Source organism: Bombina bombina, chromosome 5 (assembly GCF_027579735.1).
Source record: "Bombina bombina isolate aBomBom1 chromosome 5, aBomBom1.pri, whole genome shotgun sequence".
NCBI classification, from domain to species: Eukaryota; Metazoa; Chordata; class Amphibia; order Anura; family Bombinatoridae; genus Bombina; species Bombina bombina.
In genome coordinates, this window is record NC_069503.1 from 592461098 (window position 1) to 592482411 (window position 21314).

General features: G+C 40.5%; 1 protein-coding gene across 2 annotated transcripts in view; it reads right to left on the reverse strand.

Moving 5' to 3' along the window:
* The window catches only part of TPK1 (thiamin pyrophosphokinase 1), a 1063326-nt gene that overhangs the window by 300162 nt on the left and 741850 nt on the right, over positions 1–21314 (reverse strand). For both annotated transcript variants that reach the window (XM_053714558.1, XM_053714559.1), the window contains exon 8: positions 4341–4452. In XM_053714558.1, the coding sequence (XP_053570533.1) occupies positions 4341–4452 (112 nt within the window). The remainder of the gene's footprint in view (positions 1–4340; positions 4453–21314) is intronic.

Here is a 21314-nt window from a genome sequence, read left to right on the forward strand (position 1 = left end):
AGGACATGGGCCACTCTGTGGCAGAGTAAAATATATTCTGAAAACCTGTCCAACCATGACCAGGTTAGGTAGATGGAACAAGGACATAGCCCAAGTTCCCACTACCCTGGAACATCCAGACCAGCCCTGAGATCCAAGATTCTAAAACCACCCAAGACTGGGTCAGGAAAAAGGCCAAGGGAAGCTTCAGCAACTGGAAGTCTCAGGGAGAAAAAACAGGCCTGGGTACCTAATAGTTCAGGCAAACCTTACCCTAGAACTAAACACCAACTGGCAAAAAAGCCAGAGACAAGGGCATGGATGCATATCCAGAAAATCCGGATAGCGAGAAGAACTCAAAAGCTCAGACCAAAGGAAGGAATCACCCCTAGCTAAAGTCCAATGCTCCAAGGAGCAAGGCAAGAAGTCATATTAAAATACTTCTCAGAGCCTCAGGACAACCAAGGGATACCTCAAGGTCAAAAAATCCCACTAGCAGGACTAGTCTCCCTAACACCTCCGCACAAGCAGAGGACACAAGGAAGAGAAGGCATTAAGCCTACCCAGCTCCGGAAAACCCCGAGCTAAACCAAAGTCCCCGCAGGGAACAACCATTACCCGGAAACACAGATCCCTAAAAGGAGATCCACTCACCCAGAGGCAATGGAAGAAGACCCAAAGGCCTCTTAAAACTCAGTCAAGAGTAAAAGCTGCATTTAGATATACTAGAAAACAGCTTACGTGGACACCTGCAAGGTGTCAAGAGCTGCAACAGGTTTCATACTGCAAACCTTCCGCATGCTAGACAGCTATCCTGTACAAGCTGTTGGATCAAGCCCAAAAGGACAATCTAGAGGCCTAAAAAATAAAGGCCAAACCACTCATAGCGGCAAGGGGCATTAAGCCCTCCCACCCTCCACCACATGGGGGAGAAAACTCTAAGGTCTGATTAAATCAGATGCCAGATAGAGTGACGCAGCGGAAAAACTCCCCTGCCTGGTCAGGTGCGCAATCCTGTAATGGAAGGCACAACACTCAGGGACAGATACCCCCGCGGGGAACTGTAGATGCCCTCCCCAAGGTGGAAGGCTCAGGACAATAGGGCACAAGGACATTCTCAAATATATGTCTGAACTCTGCAGACGCACAATCGCCAACATTATGTAGAAGTGAAAACGTGCTGCATCCTCCGGGGGAAACAGGCCACCCCGTATGGAGGAACCATAAACTGGGTTACCCGCATGTGCAGAAGTATGATTTGGTAGGGAACTCGCCTCTCGGAGGACAGGACCCCCAGAGGTAGCTGGCTCAGCAGTCCCTTGATTCCCCGAGCCAGAGGAACCAGGCGCTCTGAAATAGCATATGGAACAAAACTGGTTGACAGGCGTCAACGAGGCCCCTCCAGATTCATCACCGGACACAGAATCTGAAATCAAAATAGTCTCAGTATCAGAATCCTCTGTAACTGAATCTGAAATTAACACACAGTCTCAGCATCAGAATCCTCCATAACTGGATAGAGGATATTTAAAATGCACTAAAGTAGTGAAAACTAAAATGGTACCGGACACCCCCAATTGCTGGGGCACTCACCACCGCCTATGACCAGACACCTGCAGACTAGAAAACTTTCTTTGCCATGTGGTCGGGAATACGGAAATGGAACAACGGAACGTAGCCACTCCCGAATACAAGGTGAACCGTACAGTCCAAACAAGCACACCCAACCAAAAGGCTGCATCACTTCCCAAGGCCTCAATGTTACAACCAAGAGCCCAGAAAATGTCACACATAAACAGGTTGAATCAGATAACAAACATGATTATAAACCCCCCCTGTTCAATAACCCCCCTCAGGAGATATTAACCCTCGATTCCAAGATACCAAAAGAGACTCACTGAGACCCTTATGTATATTTAGACCCGCAAGGTGGTAGCCTCTTGGGAAACATTCACATTACAATACATTGCAAATAAAGTAAAATGAAACAATCTTACCGGAATCTACGCCGTGGAACAGGAACACGGCCCTTCAAGTGTGATGGATAGTAGCATCGCCTCCACCATGGACTTGAGAGAAGAAAGCAGGCAGCAAAGCGAAGTTCGACAATGCAGATTGCTTGAGAAGCTGTTAATATGAGTCAGGATGGTTTTGCAGAAAGAAACTCCCTGCATCTCCAGACTCTAACTTTCAGACAAGCCCTCACTGAAAGACTGACAGGACTACTTAAAACTCCTGTCCCATGCGAAGAGTACTATCCTTTATAAGAGACAAACTGGGGGATGAGGGGAGTGGGAGGAGTATTTAAGCCTTTGGCTGGGTTGTCTTTGCCCCCTCCTGGAGGCTAAGTTCTTATTTCCCAAAAGTAATGAATGCAGCTCTGGACTCTCTCCATTTAAGAAGAAAAAAAGAAACTTTTAGAAGTGCTGATGCTACCTCAGCTTAAGTGGAAATTCAGCTCAATCTACCTAACTGCAAATAGGTGAATCTGAAATGACTCAAGCAGAAAGGGGTATATGTCAAGAGAGGGCAGAAGCCCAACATTAATAATAAGGTTCTACAAGAGTGTAAGAGAAAACTTATGAATGGAAGGTGATTTGGGCAAAAAGCTGACATGTATGGCTAAACCCCAAACTACTGAGAAGATCTGATTCAACTTTTACAATCAGATAACAAATTGTTGCATCTATATATACATGTCCACTTCACTCATAAATATATGTAAACTAGGTTCTAAAAGTTAATTTATGGTTTAAGAAAATAAATCTTTATGGAAGATCATTTGTGAACACATTTCAGCTGTATAATAAATGTATATAACTAATTCCATTAACAGCTAGTTATGAAGACACAATGTTGCTTTTTTTTTTAAATATTCAAGTATCAGTGCCCAATTAAAACAAAACATAAAACATGCCCAATATAAGCTAAGTTATTGGGCCCACATAACTAATGTGCATGTGAACAAGGTTTTCATCATGGGAACCTGTTCACTAATCTTCTCATCATGTACTACTGCACAAGCATTGCCATGTGCATTGTTGCCCTTGCTCTCACATGATTCAGGGTGATTTACAGTATGGCTCATATAAGCGAGTCTGCCCCTCAAGGGCTCCACAGCAGTACAAGCCGTCTACTGAATTAAAGACGTAGTGTTATTTTAGACTGTAGGAAGATATCATTAATATGGTCATTATATTTAACAGTGCCAACCAAGATATTAATAGTTAAAAGCAAGTATATGCTCTCAATGTGCAAAATCATTATTTATAGTTTACAGCACTAACAAGGTTTTATACTGCAAGTCATTTAAATATGCTTTGTTTTAGTTATAAAATAGAATGTACAAAAGAATATTTTTTTCTAACATTAAAATGATTATAAAGTTTCAACAATGAATGTTCCAGTGAAGTTGCTATTTTGAATGACTACAGTAATTTGAGTTATTAACATTAAATAAATGCTAGACAGAATGATGCATTCAAAGAAAAGATTAGTCTGAGAATAACACGTAGATGTAGTTTTTAAAGTTTAATTAGCTTTTGAAATATACAAAATAAGTTAATGTCCCTTTAAGAATACTTAACATGAACATATATGTAAGACTATGTCATGGAAAAAAATTATACTGTAGTTAAAGTTTACTTAAGATAACAGCATCAAACCATATACAAACAACATACAATTAAAAATAAATATTTAAAAATATCAAGGCCACGTGCCAAATAACTTAAAATGGTACCAGGTCATGTAATATTTTTCTTTTGCCCATTATAAGCATGTAATTTTAAAGCTTGCAACCCAATATCTTGAATCAACACATAGTAATAGTATCACTTGGGACCTGCAGAGTAATGCTGGTCCCGAGTTGAAACTGCCGCTGATCCAATTAGCAGCGTACTTCTACTATGTGTTTAAATCATTTGCAAGCATTTAACACAGAGGTGTAGAGTCACTAATCTTAAAATTACATGCGCAAAAAACAAATGATGTATATGGTTAAGGTGGTTTCATTGTCCTCAGTGCCAAAAGTATGACAAGTAATTGTATTTTTCTTACACCTCAGGCACAGATGGGGAACTTTACAAAGACAGTGCTGTGAATATTTCCTGTTTATGTGTAAGGTAACATGCATTACAGTATATGTAGAAATCACTTTTTAAATTCTGTTAACATCTGATAATTTACTGTATGCTGCAGGAATATAATCTTTAATAGAATAAACAGCAATACAAAATCTACTTTGTGTGAAATCCATTTTCTAGCTTATGAGCAGATACAATAAATATAGTTTTTATCTTTCACAATGTATTACTGTGTTTTTCTTTGACTCCTGAATGTTAATTAGTTATAGTACTTACAGAGATTCCATTTCAGGCCGGTAGTTGTCACGGCATTACATGCTGCGCCCACGGGTATAAGGCCGCACCACTTTCCCTCTCTTCCTGTTGCCACATGCAGCTTGTGTTTTCCCTGTAGGACAAAATAAAAAACAAAATGATATATCTCTCAAGTGGACAGTTTTAGAGGCCTAACAGATATATATATAAACGAGATCCTTAGCAGACAACTTTATATACATTGTTTTAATAAAAACATGCTTGATGGGACGGTTCATCACATTCAAATTACATCATAGCCATGGAGGGATGTTTCATTGGACAAAGAACTAAAACAAAATAGAAATTTTAGAAGGTTTAGGTATCACATCTCAGGAGGAAGTACCTGTGCGTCGATAGTTCCCTAAGAGGTGACGTGTGCAATTAACATTTTATGCTCCAAAACCAATGAGATTTGTGAATATGTCTTTTTAAGGAACTTAAAGGGATAGAAAGGTCAAAAATCAAATGTGCATAGGTGCATTTTAATTTGAAATAGAAGCATTTTTGCCATATACTTCCATTAGCAAAAATGCTTCTTGTAAAAATTATTTGTTTTTCCTGCAGCATACGCACGTATCCTATGAGGGCCCGGGCACCAGTATTCAAACACCACACCTTCTCAGAGAGCTGGTAGTGGTGTTTATTGCTTCTGAAAATGTAATTTGTGTCTAAAAATATGCATGTCTACTGAAGAAAAACAGTGATACATTTTACTAAAAGCATTTTTGCTAATGAAAGTATACTGCAAAAACATAATTTATGTAAGAACTTACCTGATAAATTCATTTCTTTCATATTAGCAAGAGTCCATGAGCTAGTGACGTATGGAATATACATTCCTACCAGGAGGGGCAAAGTTTCCCAAACCTTAAAATGCCTATAAATACACCCCTCACCACACCCACAATTCAGTTTAACGAATAGCCAAGAAGTGGGGTGATAAGAAAAAAGTGCGAAAGCATATAAAATAAGGAATTGGAATAATTGTGCTTTATACAAAAAAAATCATAACCACCACAAAAAAGGGCGGGCCTCATGGACTCTTGCTAATATGAAAGAAATGAATTTATCAGGTAAGTTCTTACATAAATTATGTTTTCTTTCATGTAATTAGCAAGAGTCCATGAGCTAGTGACGTATGGGATAATGACTACCCAAGATGTGGATCTTTCCACACAAGAGTCACTAGAGTAGGAGGGATAAAATAAAGACAGCCAATTCCTGCTGAAAATAATCCACGCCCAAAATAAAGTTTAATAAAAAACATAAGCAGAAGATTCAAACTGAAACCACTGCCTGAAGTACTTTTCTACCAAAAACTGCTTCAGAAGAAGAAAACACATCAAAATAGTAGAATTTAGAAAAAGTATGCAAAGAGGACCAAGTTGCTGCTTTGCAAATCTGATCAATCGAAGCTTCATTCCTAAACGCCCAGGAAGTAGAAACTGACCTAGTAGAATGAACTGTAATCCTTCGAGGCGGAATTTTACCCGACTCGACATAGGCATGATGAAATAAAGATTTCAACCAAGATGCCAAAGAAATGGCAGAAGCTTTCTAGCCTTTTCTAGAACCGGAAAAGATGACAAATAGACTAGAAGTCTTTCGGAAAGACTTAGTAGCTTAAACATAATAATACAAAGCTCTAACAGCATCCAAAGAATGCAATGATTTCTCCTTAGAATTCATAGGATTAGGACATAATGAAGGAACCACAATTTCAAAAGAAGTTCGCAGCACCGCCTTATCCTGATGAAAAATCAGAAAAGGAGACTCACAAGAAAGAGCAGATAATTCAGAGACTCTTCTGGCAGAAGAGATGGCCAAAAGAAACAAAACTTTCCAAGAAAGTAATATAACGACCAAAGAATGCATGGGTTCAAAAGGAGGAGCTTGAAAAGCCCCCAGAACCAAATTCAAACTCCAAGGAGGAGAAATTGACTTAATGAAAGGTTTTATACGAACCAAAGCTTGTACAAAACAATGAAATATCAGGAAGATTAGCAATCCTTCTGTGAAAAAAGAACAGAAAGAGCAGAGATTTGTCCTTTCAAGGAACTTGCGGACAAACCTTTATCTAAACCATCCTGAAGAAACTGAAAAATTCTCGGTATTCAAAAAGAATGCCAAGAAAAAATGATGAGAAAGACACTAAGAAATATAAGTCTTCCAGACTCTATAATATATCTCTCTAGATACAGATTTACGAGCCTGTCACATAGTATTAATCACAGAGTCAGAGAAACCTTCTTTGACCAAGAATCAAGCGTTCAAACTCCATACCTTAAAATTTAAGGATTTGAGATCCTGATGGAAAAAAGGACCTTGCGACAGAAAGTCTGGTCTTAACGGAAGAGTCCACAGCTGGCAAGAGGCCATCCGGACAAGATCCGCATACCAAAACCTGTGAGACCATGCTGGAGCTACCAGCAGGACAAACGAGCATTCCTTTAGAATCTTGGAGAATACTCTTGGAAGAAGAACTAGAGGCGGAAAGATATAGGCAGGATGATACTTCCAAGGAAGTGATAATGTATCCACTGCTTCCGCCCGAGGATCCCGGGATCTGGACAGATACCAGGGAAGTTTCTTGTTTAGATGAGAAGCCATCAGATCTATTTCTGGGAGTTCCCACATTTGAACAATCTGAAGCAATACCTCTGGGTGAAGAGACCATTCGCCCGGATGCAACGTTTGGCGACTGAGATAATCCGCTTCCCAATTGTCTATACCTGGGATATGAACCGCAGAGATTAGACAGGAGCTGGATTCCGCCCCAAACCAAAATTTGAGATACTTCTTTCATAGCCAGAGGACTGTGAGTCCCTCCTTGATGATTGATGTATGCCACAGCTGTGACATTGTCTATCTGAAAACAAATGAACAACTCTCTCTTCAGAAGAGGCCAAGACTGAAGAGCTCTGAAAATTGCACGGAGTTCAAAATATTGATCGGTAATCTCACCTCCTGAGATTCCCAAACCCCTTGTGCCGTCAGAGACCCCCACACAGCTCCCCAACCTGTAAGACTTGCATCTGTTGAGATTATAGTCCAGGTCGGAAGAACAAAGAAGCCCCCTGAACTAAACGATGGTGAACTGTCCACCATGTCATAGAGTGTCGTATAATCGGTTTAAAGATATTAATTGAGATATCTTTGTGTAATCCCTGCACCACTGGTTCAGCATACAGAGCTGAAGAGGTCGCATGTGAAAACGAGCACAGGAGATCGCATCCGATGCGGCAGTCCTAAGACCTAAAATTTCCATGCATAAGGCTACCAAAGGGAATGATTGTGACTGAAGGTTTTGACAAGCTGATATCAATGTTAAATTTCTCTTATCTGACAAGGACAGAGTCATAGACACTGAATCTATCTGGAAACCTAAAAAGGTTACCCTTGTCTGAGGAAACAATGAACTGAATGGTAAATTGATCCTCCAACCATGATCTTGAAGAAACAACACAAGTCGATTCGTATGAGATTCTGCGAAAATGTGAAGACTGAGCAAGTACCAAGATATCGTCCAAATAAGGAAATACCAAAACCCTGTTCTCTGATTACAGACAGAAGGGCACCGAGAACCTTTGAAAAAAATTCTTGGAGCTGACGCTAGGCCAAACGGTAGAGCCACAAAACTGGTAATGCTTGTCTAAAAAGAGAATCTCAGAAACTAAAAGTGATCTGGATGAATCGGAATATGCAGATATACATCCTGTAAATCTATTGTAGACATATAATGCCCTTGCTAAACAAAAGGCAGGATAGTCCTACAGTTACCATCTTGAATGTTCGTATCCTTACATAACGATTCAATATAGATAGATCCGGAACTGGTCTGAAGGAATTGACCTTCTTTGGTACAATGAAGAGATAGAATAAAACCCCAGCCCCTGTTCCAGAACTGGAACTGGCATAATTACTCCAGCCAACTCTAGATCTGAAACACATTTCAGAAATGCTGAGCCTTTGCTGTGTTTACTGGGACACGGGAAAGAAAAAAATCTCTTTGCAGGAGGCCTTAACTTGAAGCCAATTCTGTACCTTTCTGAAACAATGTTCTGAAACCAGAGATTGTGAACGGAATTGATCCAAATTTCCTTGAAGAAAACATAAACTGCCCCATACCAGCTGAGCTGGAATGAGGGCCGCACCTTCATGGGTATTTAGGAGCTGGCTATAGGTTTCTATAAGGCTTGGATATATTCCAAACTGGAAAAGGTTTCCAAACTGATACCGCTCCTGAGGATGAAGGACCAGGCTTTTGTTCCTTGTTGTGAGGAAAGGAACGAAAATGATTATTAGACCTAAATTTACCTTAGATTTTTTATCCTTTGGTAAAAAAGTTCCCTTCCCTCCAGTAACAGTTGAGATAATAGAATCCAACTGAAAATCGAATAATTTATTACCCTGGAAAGAAAGGGAAAGCAAAGTTGACTTAGAAGACATATCAGCATTCCAAGTTTTAAGCCATAAAGCTTTTCTAGCTAAAATAGCTAGAGACATATACCTGACATCAACTCTAATGATATCAAAAGATGGTATCACAAATAAAATTATTAGCATGTTATAGAATAATAATAATGCTATAAAATTATGATCTGTTACTTGTTGCGCTAAAGCTTCTAACCAAAAAGTTGAAGCTGCAGCAACCGCTAAAAATATAGCAGGTCTAAGAAGATTACCTGAACATAAGTAAGCTTTTCTTAGAAAGGATTCAATTTTCCTATCTAAAGGATCCTTAAATGAAGTACTATCTGCCATAGGAATAGTAGTACGTTTAGCAGGAGTAGAGACAGCCCCATTAACCTTAGAGATTTTGTCCCAAAACTCTAATCTGTCAGATGGCACAGGATATAATTGCTTAAACGTTTAGAAGGAGTAAAAGAATTACCCAAATTATTCCATTCCCTGGAAATTACTTCAGAAATAGCATCAGGGAGAGAAAACACTTCTGGAATAACTACAGGAGATTTAAAAACCTTATTTAAACGTAGATTTAGTATCAAGAGGACCAGAATCCTCTATTTCTAATGCAATTAATACTTCTTTAAGTAAAGAACGAATAAATTTCATCTTGAACAAATACAAAGATTTATCAGCATCAACCTCTGAGACAGAAACCTCTGAACCAGAAGAACCATTATCAGTATCAGAATGATGATGTTCATTTAAAAATTCATCTGCAAAAAAGAGAAGTTTTAAAAGACTTTTATGTATACTAGAAGGAGAAATAACAGACATAGCCTTCTAAATGGATTTAAAAAATAAAATCTCTTATATTATCAGGAACACTCTGAAAATTAGATGTTGACGGAACAGCAACAGGTAATGTAACAGTACTAAAGGAAATTTTATCTGCATTAATAAGTTTGTCATGACATGCAATACAAACAACAGCTGGAGAAACAGATACCAAAAGTTTATAGCAGATACACTTAGCTTGGTAGCTCCAGCACTGGGCAGCGATTTTCCTGAAGTATCTTCTGACTCAGTTGCAACGTGGAACATCTTGCAATATGTAAAAGAAAAAACAACATATAAAGCAAAATTGATCAAATTCCTTAAATGACAGTTTCAGGAATGGGAAAAAAATGCCAGTGAACAAGCTTCTAGCAACCAGAAGCAATAAATAATGAGACTTAAATAATGTAGAGACAAAAATGACGCCCATATTTTTTAGCGCCAAAAAAGACGCCCACATTATTTGGCGCCTAAATGCTTTTGGCGACAAAAATGACGCCACATCCGGAACGCCAACACTTTTGACGCAAAAAAAGTCAAAAAATGACGCAACTTCCGGCGACACGTATGACGCCGGAAACAGAAAAACATTTTTGCGCCAAAAAAGTCCGCGCCAAGAATGACGCAATAAAATGAAGCATTTTCAGCCCCCGCGAGCCTAACAGCCCACAGGGAAAAAGTCAAATTTTTTTAAGGTAAGAAAAAATGATTGATTCAAATGCATTATCCCAAGTATGAAACTGACTGAGTGCCTAACCATAGCTTAGAGTGTCACAGAAAATAAGCTTACTTACTTACCCCAGGACACTCATCTACATGTTGTAGAAAGCCAAACCAGTACTGAAACGAAAATTAGCAGAGGTAATGGTATATATATAAGAGTATATCGTCGATCTGAAAAGGGAGGTAAGAGATGAATCTCTACGACCTATAACAGAGAACCTATGAAATAGACCCCGTAGAAGGAGATCATTGCATTCAAATAGGCAATACTCTCCTCACATCCCTCTGACATTCACTGCACGCTGAGAGGAAAACCGGGCTCCAACCTGCTGCGGAGCGCATATCAACGTAGAATCTAGCACAAACTTACTTCACCACCTCCATAGGAGGCAAAGTTTGTAAAACTGAATTGTGGGTGTGGTGATGGGTGTATTTATAGGCATTTTAAGGTTTGGGAAACTTTGCCCCTCCTGGTAGGAATGTATATTCCATACGTCACTAGCTCATGGACTCTTGCTAATTACATGAAAGAAAATGCTTATAATTCAAATTGAAATGCATCCACACATGTTGAATTTTTGACCTTTCTATCCCATTAACAGGAGCATTTTCAGTATAAGTGGGCATGTATGTTGGGCTATTTGTATTGTTAAAGTGCTTATTATTACTTTTTTATGTTATTTGACTAAGCAGATAGTATTTGTATTTACTTGGTGAAGATGATTCCTAGGGGCCGATTTATCACGGCCCGAATGGGACCGTATACCCGTTTCCTTCAGGCTCGCCGGAAACTGGAGTTAAGAAGCAGCTCCTTAACTCGTCCGCCGCCTCTGAGGATGCGAACATCAATCCGCCCAATCTCATATGATCGGGTTGATTGACACCCCCTGCTAGCGGCCAATCTGCAGGTAGCGGCATTGCACCAGCAGTTTACCAGAACTGCTTGGGCAATGATAAATGCAGACAGCGTATGCTGTTGACATTTATTGATGACTGGTGGACATGATACGCTACAACATTAGCCCTGCAAATGTTTCATTAATTATTGAGAATTTAGATTGTAATCAGCCAAACAAGACTGGAACCTGCCAAGTAGAGAGTCATTTGTCACCAAACCACTAAAATGCTTCAGAAAACAATGACAATTAAATTGAATTGAACAATAAAAATGATAGTGATTATGACAACATTGAAAATAACTCATTTGTAGCCATTAAAATGCAGATAATCATCAAACAATGGAGTATAATCAACCCCTTATTCACTTGATGATATATAAGCAATGGAAAGTGTAAGCTAAATCCTGATTTCTTAACAGCCGGGCCATGATGCCCCAGCTTCACTCTCTAACAGGTTTTCAGCTTAACACATAAGTAGGTTTACCATCATTTTTAGAGGTGAAACTGGGACCACCTGGTGCGGTACCAGTAGGTGTGTGGTTGGGGGCGTGGTCAGGGGCATGGTTAATGGGGCCCAACCCGGAACTAATTTCCAAAGAACTCACAATTGCATCATTTAATCTATTTAAAAATAGGCTCTGACTGGAATAGAAGGTTTCAATAAGTGGCACTAGATCATTTAGTTATATCAAAGTAGTTAGGGTTGGAAAAATCAGAAGTTAAAGCAGAAACTACTCAGAGATGGTGAGGATAAGGCTATGCAAATTAGTATTTCTACATATAGAGTAATTATATTATATTGAACAATATACATGTTGGTATCTGTGTTCACATTGTAAATTATCATTAGTATGACAAATGCAACAGCATGGTGCACATAAGGAGACACATACAGGCCCTGCAATTGTACAGGGATGGAGGTAGGTACTGTGATATGGAAGCATTAAACTGCTGGTCCGTGTTCATGACTAGATTTTAGTAATAAAACTGAATGAACAGTCAGTAGTTGAAGTTTAGGGGCAGAATGCTCATTGATGGAAGGCTACTGCTTGACCAGTCTGGGGCATAACTAAAAAAAAAACAGGCCCCATAGCAAAATGTAAAAAACTGAGCCCCTCCTTTACACCCTTCCCTTTTATTTTTCAACCATATAAAAGAGTAGTCATTAGATCTGTTGCACTTAAAATGCTTTATTTGGGGGGACAACAAAGGCTAATTTTTAAATCTCTATTAAACCTCTCTGTGTCTGCTGTATAATAGAGAGAGAAGAGATAGAAAAAGATGTCTAATACTGCTCCCTAGAGCTTTGGGAGGGATAAAAACTACATTCCTTGCATCCTAATCAATAAGCCTATAGTAACTAGAAGTCATTAGTGGTTAATGGTTGTGGTTGAGAGGTCAGCGCTAGTCTAGTGATGGGAGGTTAGAGTAGAAGCAGTCGGTAGTGAATTATAACTATTTACAAAGTATTCATGGTAAGCACTGACCCAAACAGTGAAAAGAATAGGATTTCACCATTTATTGATGGGAACAGGAGACTGCACCAGTAAAATAAGAGTCTTGTTTTAGGAAATTAAGTGACATAATTGTTGCTCCTGTAAATAAATACCAGTACTGGATAATACTACACCAATATTCCAGTTGGTTGCATTTATTTACCTACAATGGGTCAGTCCTTATGACTCTATGACCCAAATGAGTGATACTCATTGCTTGTGGCACAGTGATGACTGCTGATTCTGACTCATTAATTTCCTGAACAGATTATGGTCACTCTGAGGGGAGACATGGTAGTGTGTATGGGAGGTAGCTTGGATATTCCTGGTCTTATTCGCTCCTGTTATGCCCTTTGTGCCTTGGTTATGATTAACTCTTTCCTGGACCTGCTTTGCTTTCGTTACTGACTCTCTTCATGTCCTGGTTCAGTCTTTTCTTACACGATTATTACCAGTTCCTTATAGCCCTGATTCTGCCCAGCACTGTCACTGCTGCTGTCAGTGTTTTGTCAGATGATACCTTAAATTCCTCTCACCGCAGCACATTTTTGGATTGGATGAATAAAGCTATTTGGTTGTGTAACTGAGTGTGGCTTCCAATCGGAGGGTTGTGTGGTACTTGCAATTCATTTTGCGTTTAGAGGGGGCATTCGGGATGTACACAGTATAGTATTTCATGATAATACCGCACATGTCAGCAATGCTAGCCAATTGCAATCAGAATGTAAAAAAAAAAATGCTTTTGCATTGCCGGTATTTGTAATGCCGGCACCGGCTGGGACAGAATGAACAATCGGAAGGGACACTGGGACAGCGCCTCCAAACAGGGACAATCCCAGGGACGTCTGATAAGCCTACACATAAGGAATAATGTGCAGGGCTGTCAGGGTGCCATTGCCATGTGCTATTTGTGCGCATGTAGTGGCAGCTCAGTAAGAGAACAGAGCGGGATAAGGAGCAGACGTGATTGGACCTGGACTCCACGGGTAAGTGATACCAGCCCACTGATACCAATGAAAGTATATATTTTCTTACCTCACTGACAGTGATGTATTTTAATATATATAACTCCCCCACCATAGGCCGCAGTAATAATGAGTTTTTCAAAAAATGGTGTCACATTGAGAACAAATGTTCTCTGGATTGGATCTTGTTAGTTATAGAAGAAGTGACTAGGTTAAAAAAACAGGTAATTGATGAAGTCCAAGTGGTTGAAAGTTCAAAGATGTACATTCTAAGAAATGATACTACCGATGATTGGATCAATAAACTGGGTACTCAGGTGGACAAGTACAAGAAGGATCAGCTTTAAAAATAAAAAGTTGAATTCAGTAGAAATTGATTACTGGGAACGTAACGTATATCAATGGTTGTCCGGTAAGACTACTCCATATAGACGCAGGAGGGATGAAAGGAGACGTACACCCCTTGCCAACACAATTGATACCAGTGGTGGAGAGTCCAGTGGCTCTGACCGAGCCGACAGTGGACAAAGTAGACAACAGCAACCGGACAAGATCCTCACTAGATCACAAAGGAAGCCCCCTATGATCCAAAAAAACCCCAATGCATCCGGAGGAGACACCGGCTCGCCAACAGATGGGGTGGCTGGTGGAAGAAAACCTCCAAAGCTTTGAGTACTGATGCCAGTGTCGTGATCAACCTTATCTTTAGAACTCTGGACAAAGATAAGACTGATATACTAGCTAAGGGTTTGAATTTTGTCCCTACCCCAAAAGTGGACACCTTTGATTACCTCGTTGACCTCCATAAATTACAGAGATCATTAAAATTGAGGGACTTCTTCAAAACACTGCTTCAGAACATCCGAGGCCGGTGGTATCCAAGAAATCGACCTTTGAACCTAAGTTGACCTATTCAACAATTAAGACCTTCACAAGGATTTGCTCCAAGGAAATTGAAACAGTTTGTCGCACCCGCATGAAGGCCCGTACCAACCTGAACAAAGAGCAGTGGCAAGCACTAAGACGCCTCCAGACAGATGAGTCCATTGTCATCCGACCGGCTGAAAAAAGGCGGGGCTATCATTGTTCTGGACTATTCCTACTACCGGAATGAGCTGCTCAGACAACTCAAGGATGGAACGACTTACAGAAAACTCTCACATAACCCCACAGCTTCATATAAGAAGAAGTTAGATGACAGCCTGATGTATGCTCTAAATTGTGGACATATTGATCAGAGTGTGTATAATGCTTTGATCACTGAACATCCGGTACATCCTATCATATATATGATCCCCAAAATACATAAAGATCAAACCCATCCCCCAGGGCGCCCTATAGTGTCTGCCGAGGGCTCCCTCTTTCAAAATCTAGCCAAATACATTGACTTTTTTCTACAGGACCTGGTTAAAGCCACTGAGGCTTTTCTCTTGGATTCAATACAACTCATGGAATTACTACAAGACCAAGTTTTTCCAAAGGATTGTATTCTTGTGACACTTGATGTCAACAGTCTTTATATCGTAATCCCCCACCGGTTGGGTATTGAGGCCACCAGACAAGCTCTCATCGCAAGTAACACCTATGATGGTCCACCCATTGAAGTTCTCCTGGATTGGCTTTTACTCTGCCTACAACACAACTATTTCCGGTTTGAGGATACTTTCTACCTTCAACTGGTGGGGACTGCAATGGGTTCCAGCATGGCACCCTCATATGCCAACTTATTCATGGCCTGGTTTGAGGGGTTATATATTTTCAAAGACAGAAACCCCCATGTTCTTCTATACCGCAGGTACATTGATGATTTGTTGGTCATATGGGGGGGGCACACAAACTGAACTGACATCCTGGATACAACATCTAAACATGGCTGAAGAATCTATTGTCCTTAAAAGCAAATGTGACTCTCAAAAAAATCCACTTTTTGGACTTATGTATATACAAATGTGATGCTGATCAGGGTTGCTTTTTGAGAACGACCCTTTACTCGAAACCCACGGATCGAAACACCCTCCTCTTGAATAGCAGTTACCATCCTGTACAATTGAAACAAGGTATCATCAAATCACAGTTCATGAGAGTATTACGTAACACCTCAGAACCAGATCAGAGAGACATCCAGGTTGAGTCCATGAAGAAAAGATTCCTTGAACGCGGTTACAGCTCTAAGATGATATCTGACATTGTCAAAGAAGTCAGCGGTTATGCACAATCCTCCCTCTTGCAGAGAAAACCTAAGGCTGCCCAGGTAGAGGCCAATTCTCGCATTAATTTTGTCACCAGCTACACACCAGCCACCAAACAGGTTGTTGGTATCATCAAGGCCAACTGGCATCTCATCAATCAAGATCGGACACTCCCATTTGAAAATCTCTCACCCCCTAGAGTGGTCCATCGCATCGGCTCTAACCTGAAGACACTGCTTATGCAAACAGATCAATGGCGCAGAAACAGAACCTGGCTTGCTCAAACTAAGACCGGCTGCTACAAATGTGGAAGCTGTGTCACTTGCAGTTCCCTAATTACTGGCCAAAGATTTCACCACCCAGGATCCACCAAAACGTGCACAATCAGGCACAGGCTCACATGCACTTCTCAATTTGTTGTGTATTTGTTATTTTGCCCATGTGGCCTCTATTACATCGGAAAGACCAGTACCATCTTCAGGGAGAGACTGGCCAATCATAAAAGTGCCATAAGAGCCGCTTTTAATGATGGCAAAGCGGACCAACCTGTACCTAGGCATTTTCGGGAACTTAAACATCCCATTGCCTCCCTCTGTGCCATGTTGATTGACACAGTGGTACCTCTGAGGAGAGGGGGTGATCGTAACCAAGAACTGTTAAAGTGTGAATCCAAATGGATCTACCGATTAAACACTTTGAGCCCACATGGGCTTAATGCTCATTTGGACGTTTCTGTATTTTTTTGATCTTGTGTATTTCTTTTGACTTTGTTTATGCTCTTTGTCTCTTTTGTTTCTGTTTTGCTTTTTTTTCTTATTTTTTTTGGATGTTTGTTCTGTGTTTGCTGGCGTCCCTTTACACACTGTCTTGTTAGTTTGATCTCATTTCGTATCACCCACTATGCACGTATAGCATTCACTATCTTAAAAGTGGGGCATTTCTGTTTTGACTTATCTTTGGGGCTTGGTTAGATTTCATGTAAACCCTAGAAGTTGGTGCGCTCCACTACTGTCTGGGGTAACATTTACTATAATAGTGGGTGCTCACTAGTACTTTCATCCTTATACATTCTATTATTAGGTGCCTTAATGCCAGTATGGTATTTGTGCTGATATGGCCACTGTGCATTGACCGCCGCTGTTTGTCTGATTCTAAATATAACTGCATATTTTGTGCTATATACATGGTACTCCCTATGGGGTTGCATAAGTTTTACCCTGTGTGCTACTTGGGGCTTCTATATCTACATCCAAATTATCAGCCCTTTTGTTTTGGGGGTGCTGCCGCTGTCCACACTAGATATTGCATATATTTTTTCCACATTTTGGCTGCGTTCTATTTTTTCATGTGTGTTCACTGGTTCTGCAGCGGCTCTATGTAATCGAAACCCCCTGGTGCGTGCATGTATCACTATTGTTTTCATTGTGTAAACAGTGAGCACAGCGGAGTCCCTTTAGTGCTGATTCTTAGCTCTATGAACAATTCTGACATTTTGATATAATTCGCTGTTTATGCTTTTGATGGGACGGTATGTATATGTTTTCGTGTCACTACAATTGGATATACCTATCATCTCCTTATCTATGCCTCTGCAAGTTGCGGTAGGGTATGTCTATGTTTTTTACTAGTGCTTGTTTATTGAAATAGCAGTGTATGAATGGTGATTGTGCGCCTTTCAATTACGCTTGCCGGGTTGTTATTTTTTGTCTCATCGATGTTTTGTGGTTAGGCGTTCTCTGACTTTTTCAACGTACAGCTGTGTGATTGCCATGACAACGCAAGGCGTTGGCTGGGCTTATCCTATCATGTATTGGTTTGCTTTATGGCTCCCCCTATTTAAGACGTGATTCTGGGTCAAGTATTACTCGTCTTTTTGGATCTGAGATCCCTGCCGCTCGGCAGTTGCAAGGTAATTATTCTCTATATCCCAGTTGAGCTATGTTTTGAATTTATGCATTACAGCCCGGTTCCACTTATTAACAGGGTTTATCCCTCCAGCTCACCGCATATATTGTTGTGTGTATCAGCTTTGAGTCACACAATATTTTGTAGTTTATTTATAGGTGGTCTGTCTCTGATCACCTGAGATATTTTACACACATTCTGGTTTGTGCTTGTGGTTTTTTGATTTGTGGGACCCTGTTCTCATTAGTTCCCTTGCTTGTTTAACTATTTTGCGAGCATACAGAGACTCTTGCGTTTACAAGTTATGGCATTATGTGTAAGTCTGTTACCATGGGGACCAATGGCGTCCTACCTTCTTTAGTTCTAAGATATGAGGTACGCATAGGGCAAGCTTTCTGCTCATCTGGTGTTGTTGCCTAACTATCATTAGTTTCTATGTTCTGCTTGTTTAGATGCGTGTATTCCTTTTGCTATACTTGACCAGGTTTGCAGTATGTTTAGTGGCTGTACAGTTTATACTTATCAATATCTACATTATCTTGTTTATACCCTGTTTAAGTGCTTTGCTGAATGTATACGTACACATTATCAATGTGGTTGGGAGCATACTATCTCTGTTATCTCTTAGTTACTTTTGTGATTCCGTTTGGTGCCTCTTCTTTGTATGGTTGTTATTTGACTGTGCTGTTTGTTCTTTGGTTATCCTTTGTTGCATTATTGATGATTCCCATATCTGACTGCTCAGTCAGATTTTAACTTGATTGGTGGTGGTTAGATAAGTTGTTTGTCTAACTGTTTGTTTTATTTCACCTGATCTACGTTTTTAGTATCTTTCTCTATGTCTGTCTTTCAGATTATATTTGTCCTGATGAAGGCCCGACTGAGGGCAGAAACGTCGACCATGTATTAGTGATTCTACTAAATAAAGAAAGCATTTATCTTCTAAACAAATCCTGAGAGTGCCCTTCTTCTATACGGATATCTATCTATCTATCTCTCTATATATATATATATATATATATATATATATATATATATATATATATATATATATATATATATATATATATCTATATATATATATATATCTATATATATATATATATATATATATCTATATATATATATAAATGTTTGTGTGTGTCTCTCTGACTACTGGGCCCTGGACATGTCCGGCTAAAATTTACCGGGCAGTGAGGTAACTTTGGGTTGAGAACCAAATAACTAAATTACTGATTTTCTTTAAGCTGTCTGAAAGATGTTTGCTTCGGCACATAGCTTTGGAACATCCGGTGGGAGGAGTTGTGCAGAGTACCTGCATGCCGGTGTGGTGAGAGGACGCCGACACCATCAGCTCCCGGCTCTCCGCCACTTACCTGGAAGCCTGCCCAGGTTTGGAGTGTGGCGCTCGGCAGGGGTTAGACCTGCGCGAGAGAGGGAAGTTCCCATTAGCCGGTTACGGCTCCAACTGTATCGCAGTTGGTCATCTTTTATTCCTGTTTTCGGCAAGCTGCACTTGGAAAGGGGTGTTGGAGGAACGCCGGCGACTATCAAGTGAGTCCTGTGGCCCGGCAACCTGCCGTTTTAGGGGTCAGACTCTAACTCCTTGGTGCCACGTTATACTGGGCTAGGGTGCCCAGAAGGAGAACTCCGGCATAGCATTGTTCCTGTGAAGCTGGTCCCCAAATTAGACACAACCTGGATCTCAATGCCGCTGAAAAGACCCGTGTGCGGGTAAATCGATAGATGGCCGGAGTAAGGCTGGAGGTATACTCGAGCACAGTATAAGCGGAGGTGCATACACGGAGCTGCTTCACTATAAGGCCTGGTCCTGGTTCACCGGTCATTCCCCCCTGGTGGGGAGTTTAACAGCATGGAAAGGAGTAGTGGAGCAGCGCAGCTTCTACGCAGATGCCTTTGATCCTCGGTGTGCCGGCTTTTTTACAGGTGAAAGTTGAGGCGGTGATACAGAAATCCGCAGCAGCCGAGTTTCGTCAAGTAGGCGGGCCGCCTTTATTCCCGGCTGTCTAGAGTCTCTTCACTGGAAACAGGGTACCTTATGTGTTCTTTTTACACTGGTTGATGTCTCCTTGTCATCCGGCTACTTGTAAAATTTCTGCAGTGCCTGTACTTCCTAGCTAGTATTATAAGGCTGTCGTGTTCAGAGAGCCTGGCTCGTAGGAGTGACATTCCATCCCAGCCAGAGTGTTAATGCCTTGTTAAAATAAGCTGCATTATCCGGTGATAATTGGCCCTGGACTAGTGTGTGTGGGAAACTGTTCGTTCTCTGCCTGTTATAAACTCTTTATGTGGGAGACTGCTTAAGCTAATTCCTTTTGCTTAGACAGCTACAGAGAGACGGATCCGGATATCTATGGACCCACAACATTAGTGTTATAGGCATTTGAGCAGTAATATGGCATAATTTGTGTTCTGCTTCTAAATTTTCTTTATTGGCAGATGTCATTGTAAAGCAACTGTTATATCTTTGAATGCTATTGCTATTGCTTGACTTGGTGACAGTAAGTTATATGGGTAATGAATGACTGTTGCACTGTCTTTTTCTGGAAAAAGTGCCTTCTTTATTTAATCTATCGATTGGAGAGTGAAGTGTGCATAGTTCTTTAGTGGCAAGCACACTCCTTAATAGGAGGTTTATTCCTAATTTAGTTTAGTTCAGGGTTTCCATCTAAAGGTTGTTCCTTGGTTAGCTGTGTACGAAACACATGGTTAATTAGTTCTAGGACACAAGAATTTATTAAAATCAGGCTTGGCTGTAAGGGCAAAGTCGGTAGAGAGATTGTTCCCCTGACACAAGGTTGGGTTTTGTTAAGTATTAAAGGCAGTTTCTGTAATTAAAATTATTTGAGGGCTCGGCCGGGCTGGTCAGTGTCGTATTTTTTTTTGGGCAGTTGTATTAACTCATTCATATAACGTTTCTCTTGTAAAGGGGTCTTAAAATTTTTTTATTTTTTTTTCTCTCCTCTTTCTTCTTTCCTTGGTCCCCTTCCTATTCACTTTGTATGCACGGACGCATACTCCTAAAAAGTATGGGCCCTATTTTCACTTAGTCAAGGAGGGGCACGGGCCCCCCCCCCCCCAGATCTTGTATTGTGTGGCATGTTTTCTTACTTTTTTCCCCTCTTCTCACTTTTTCACAGTTTGTATCTTCAATCCCCCAGGGTTTCCTAGGGCTTTGTCTTTGTTGGCACAGGAGGGTCGGGTATTCTACCCTTACCCTTATTTACACGTGTGTAATTTTCCTTCCACCCCACTTTGTGCTCCTTTTGGTCTAGTGCCATTTCACATAAAGTTATATGGATAAGTTCTTGCAAGGGAAATCTTCTCCCAAAATGCCGGTCAAAGCCAAGGATAAAAAAGCCGCTGAGCCTGGCTTAGACACTTCAGTAGAACCTGTGACCAGCGTGGTGGACTCTCACTCACTATTTTCGCAGCTGTCTGAATTATTTTCACCGCAATTTGACTTAATTAGAAAGGAGTTGGGATCTATTTCATCTGAGATCACTGCCCT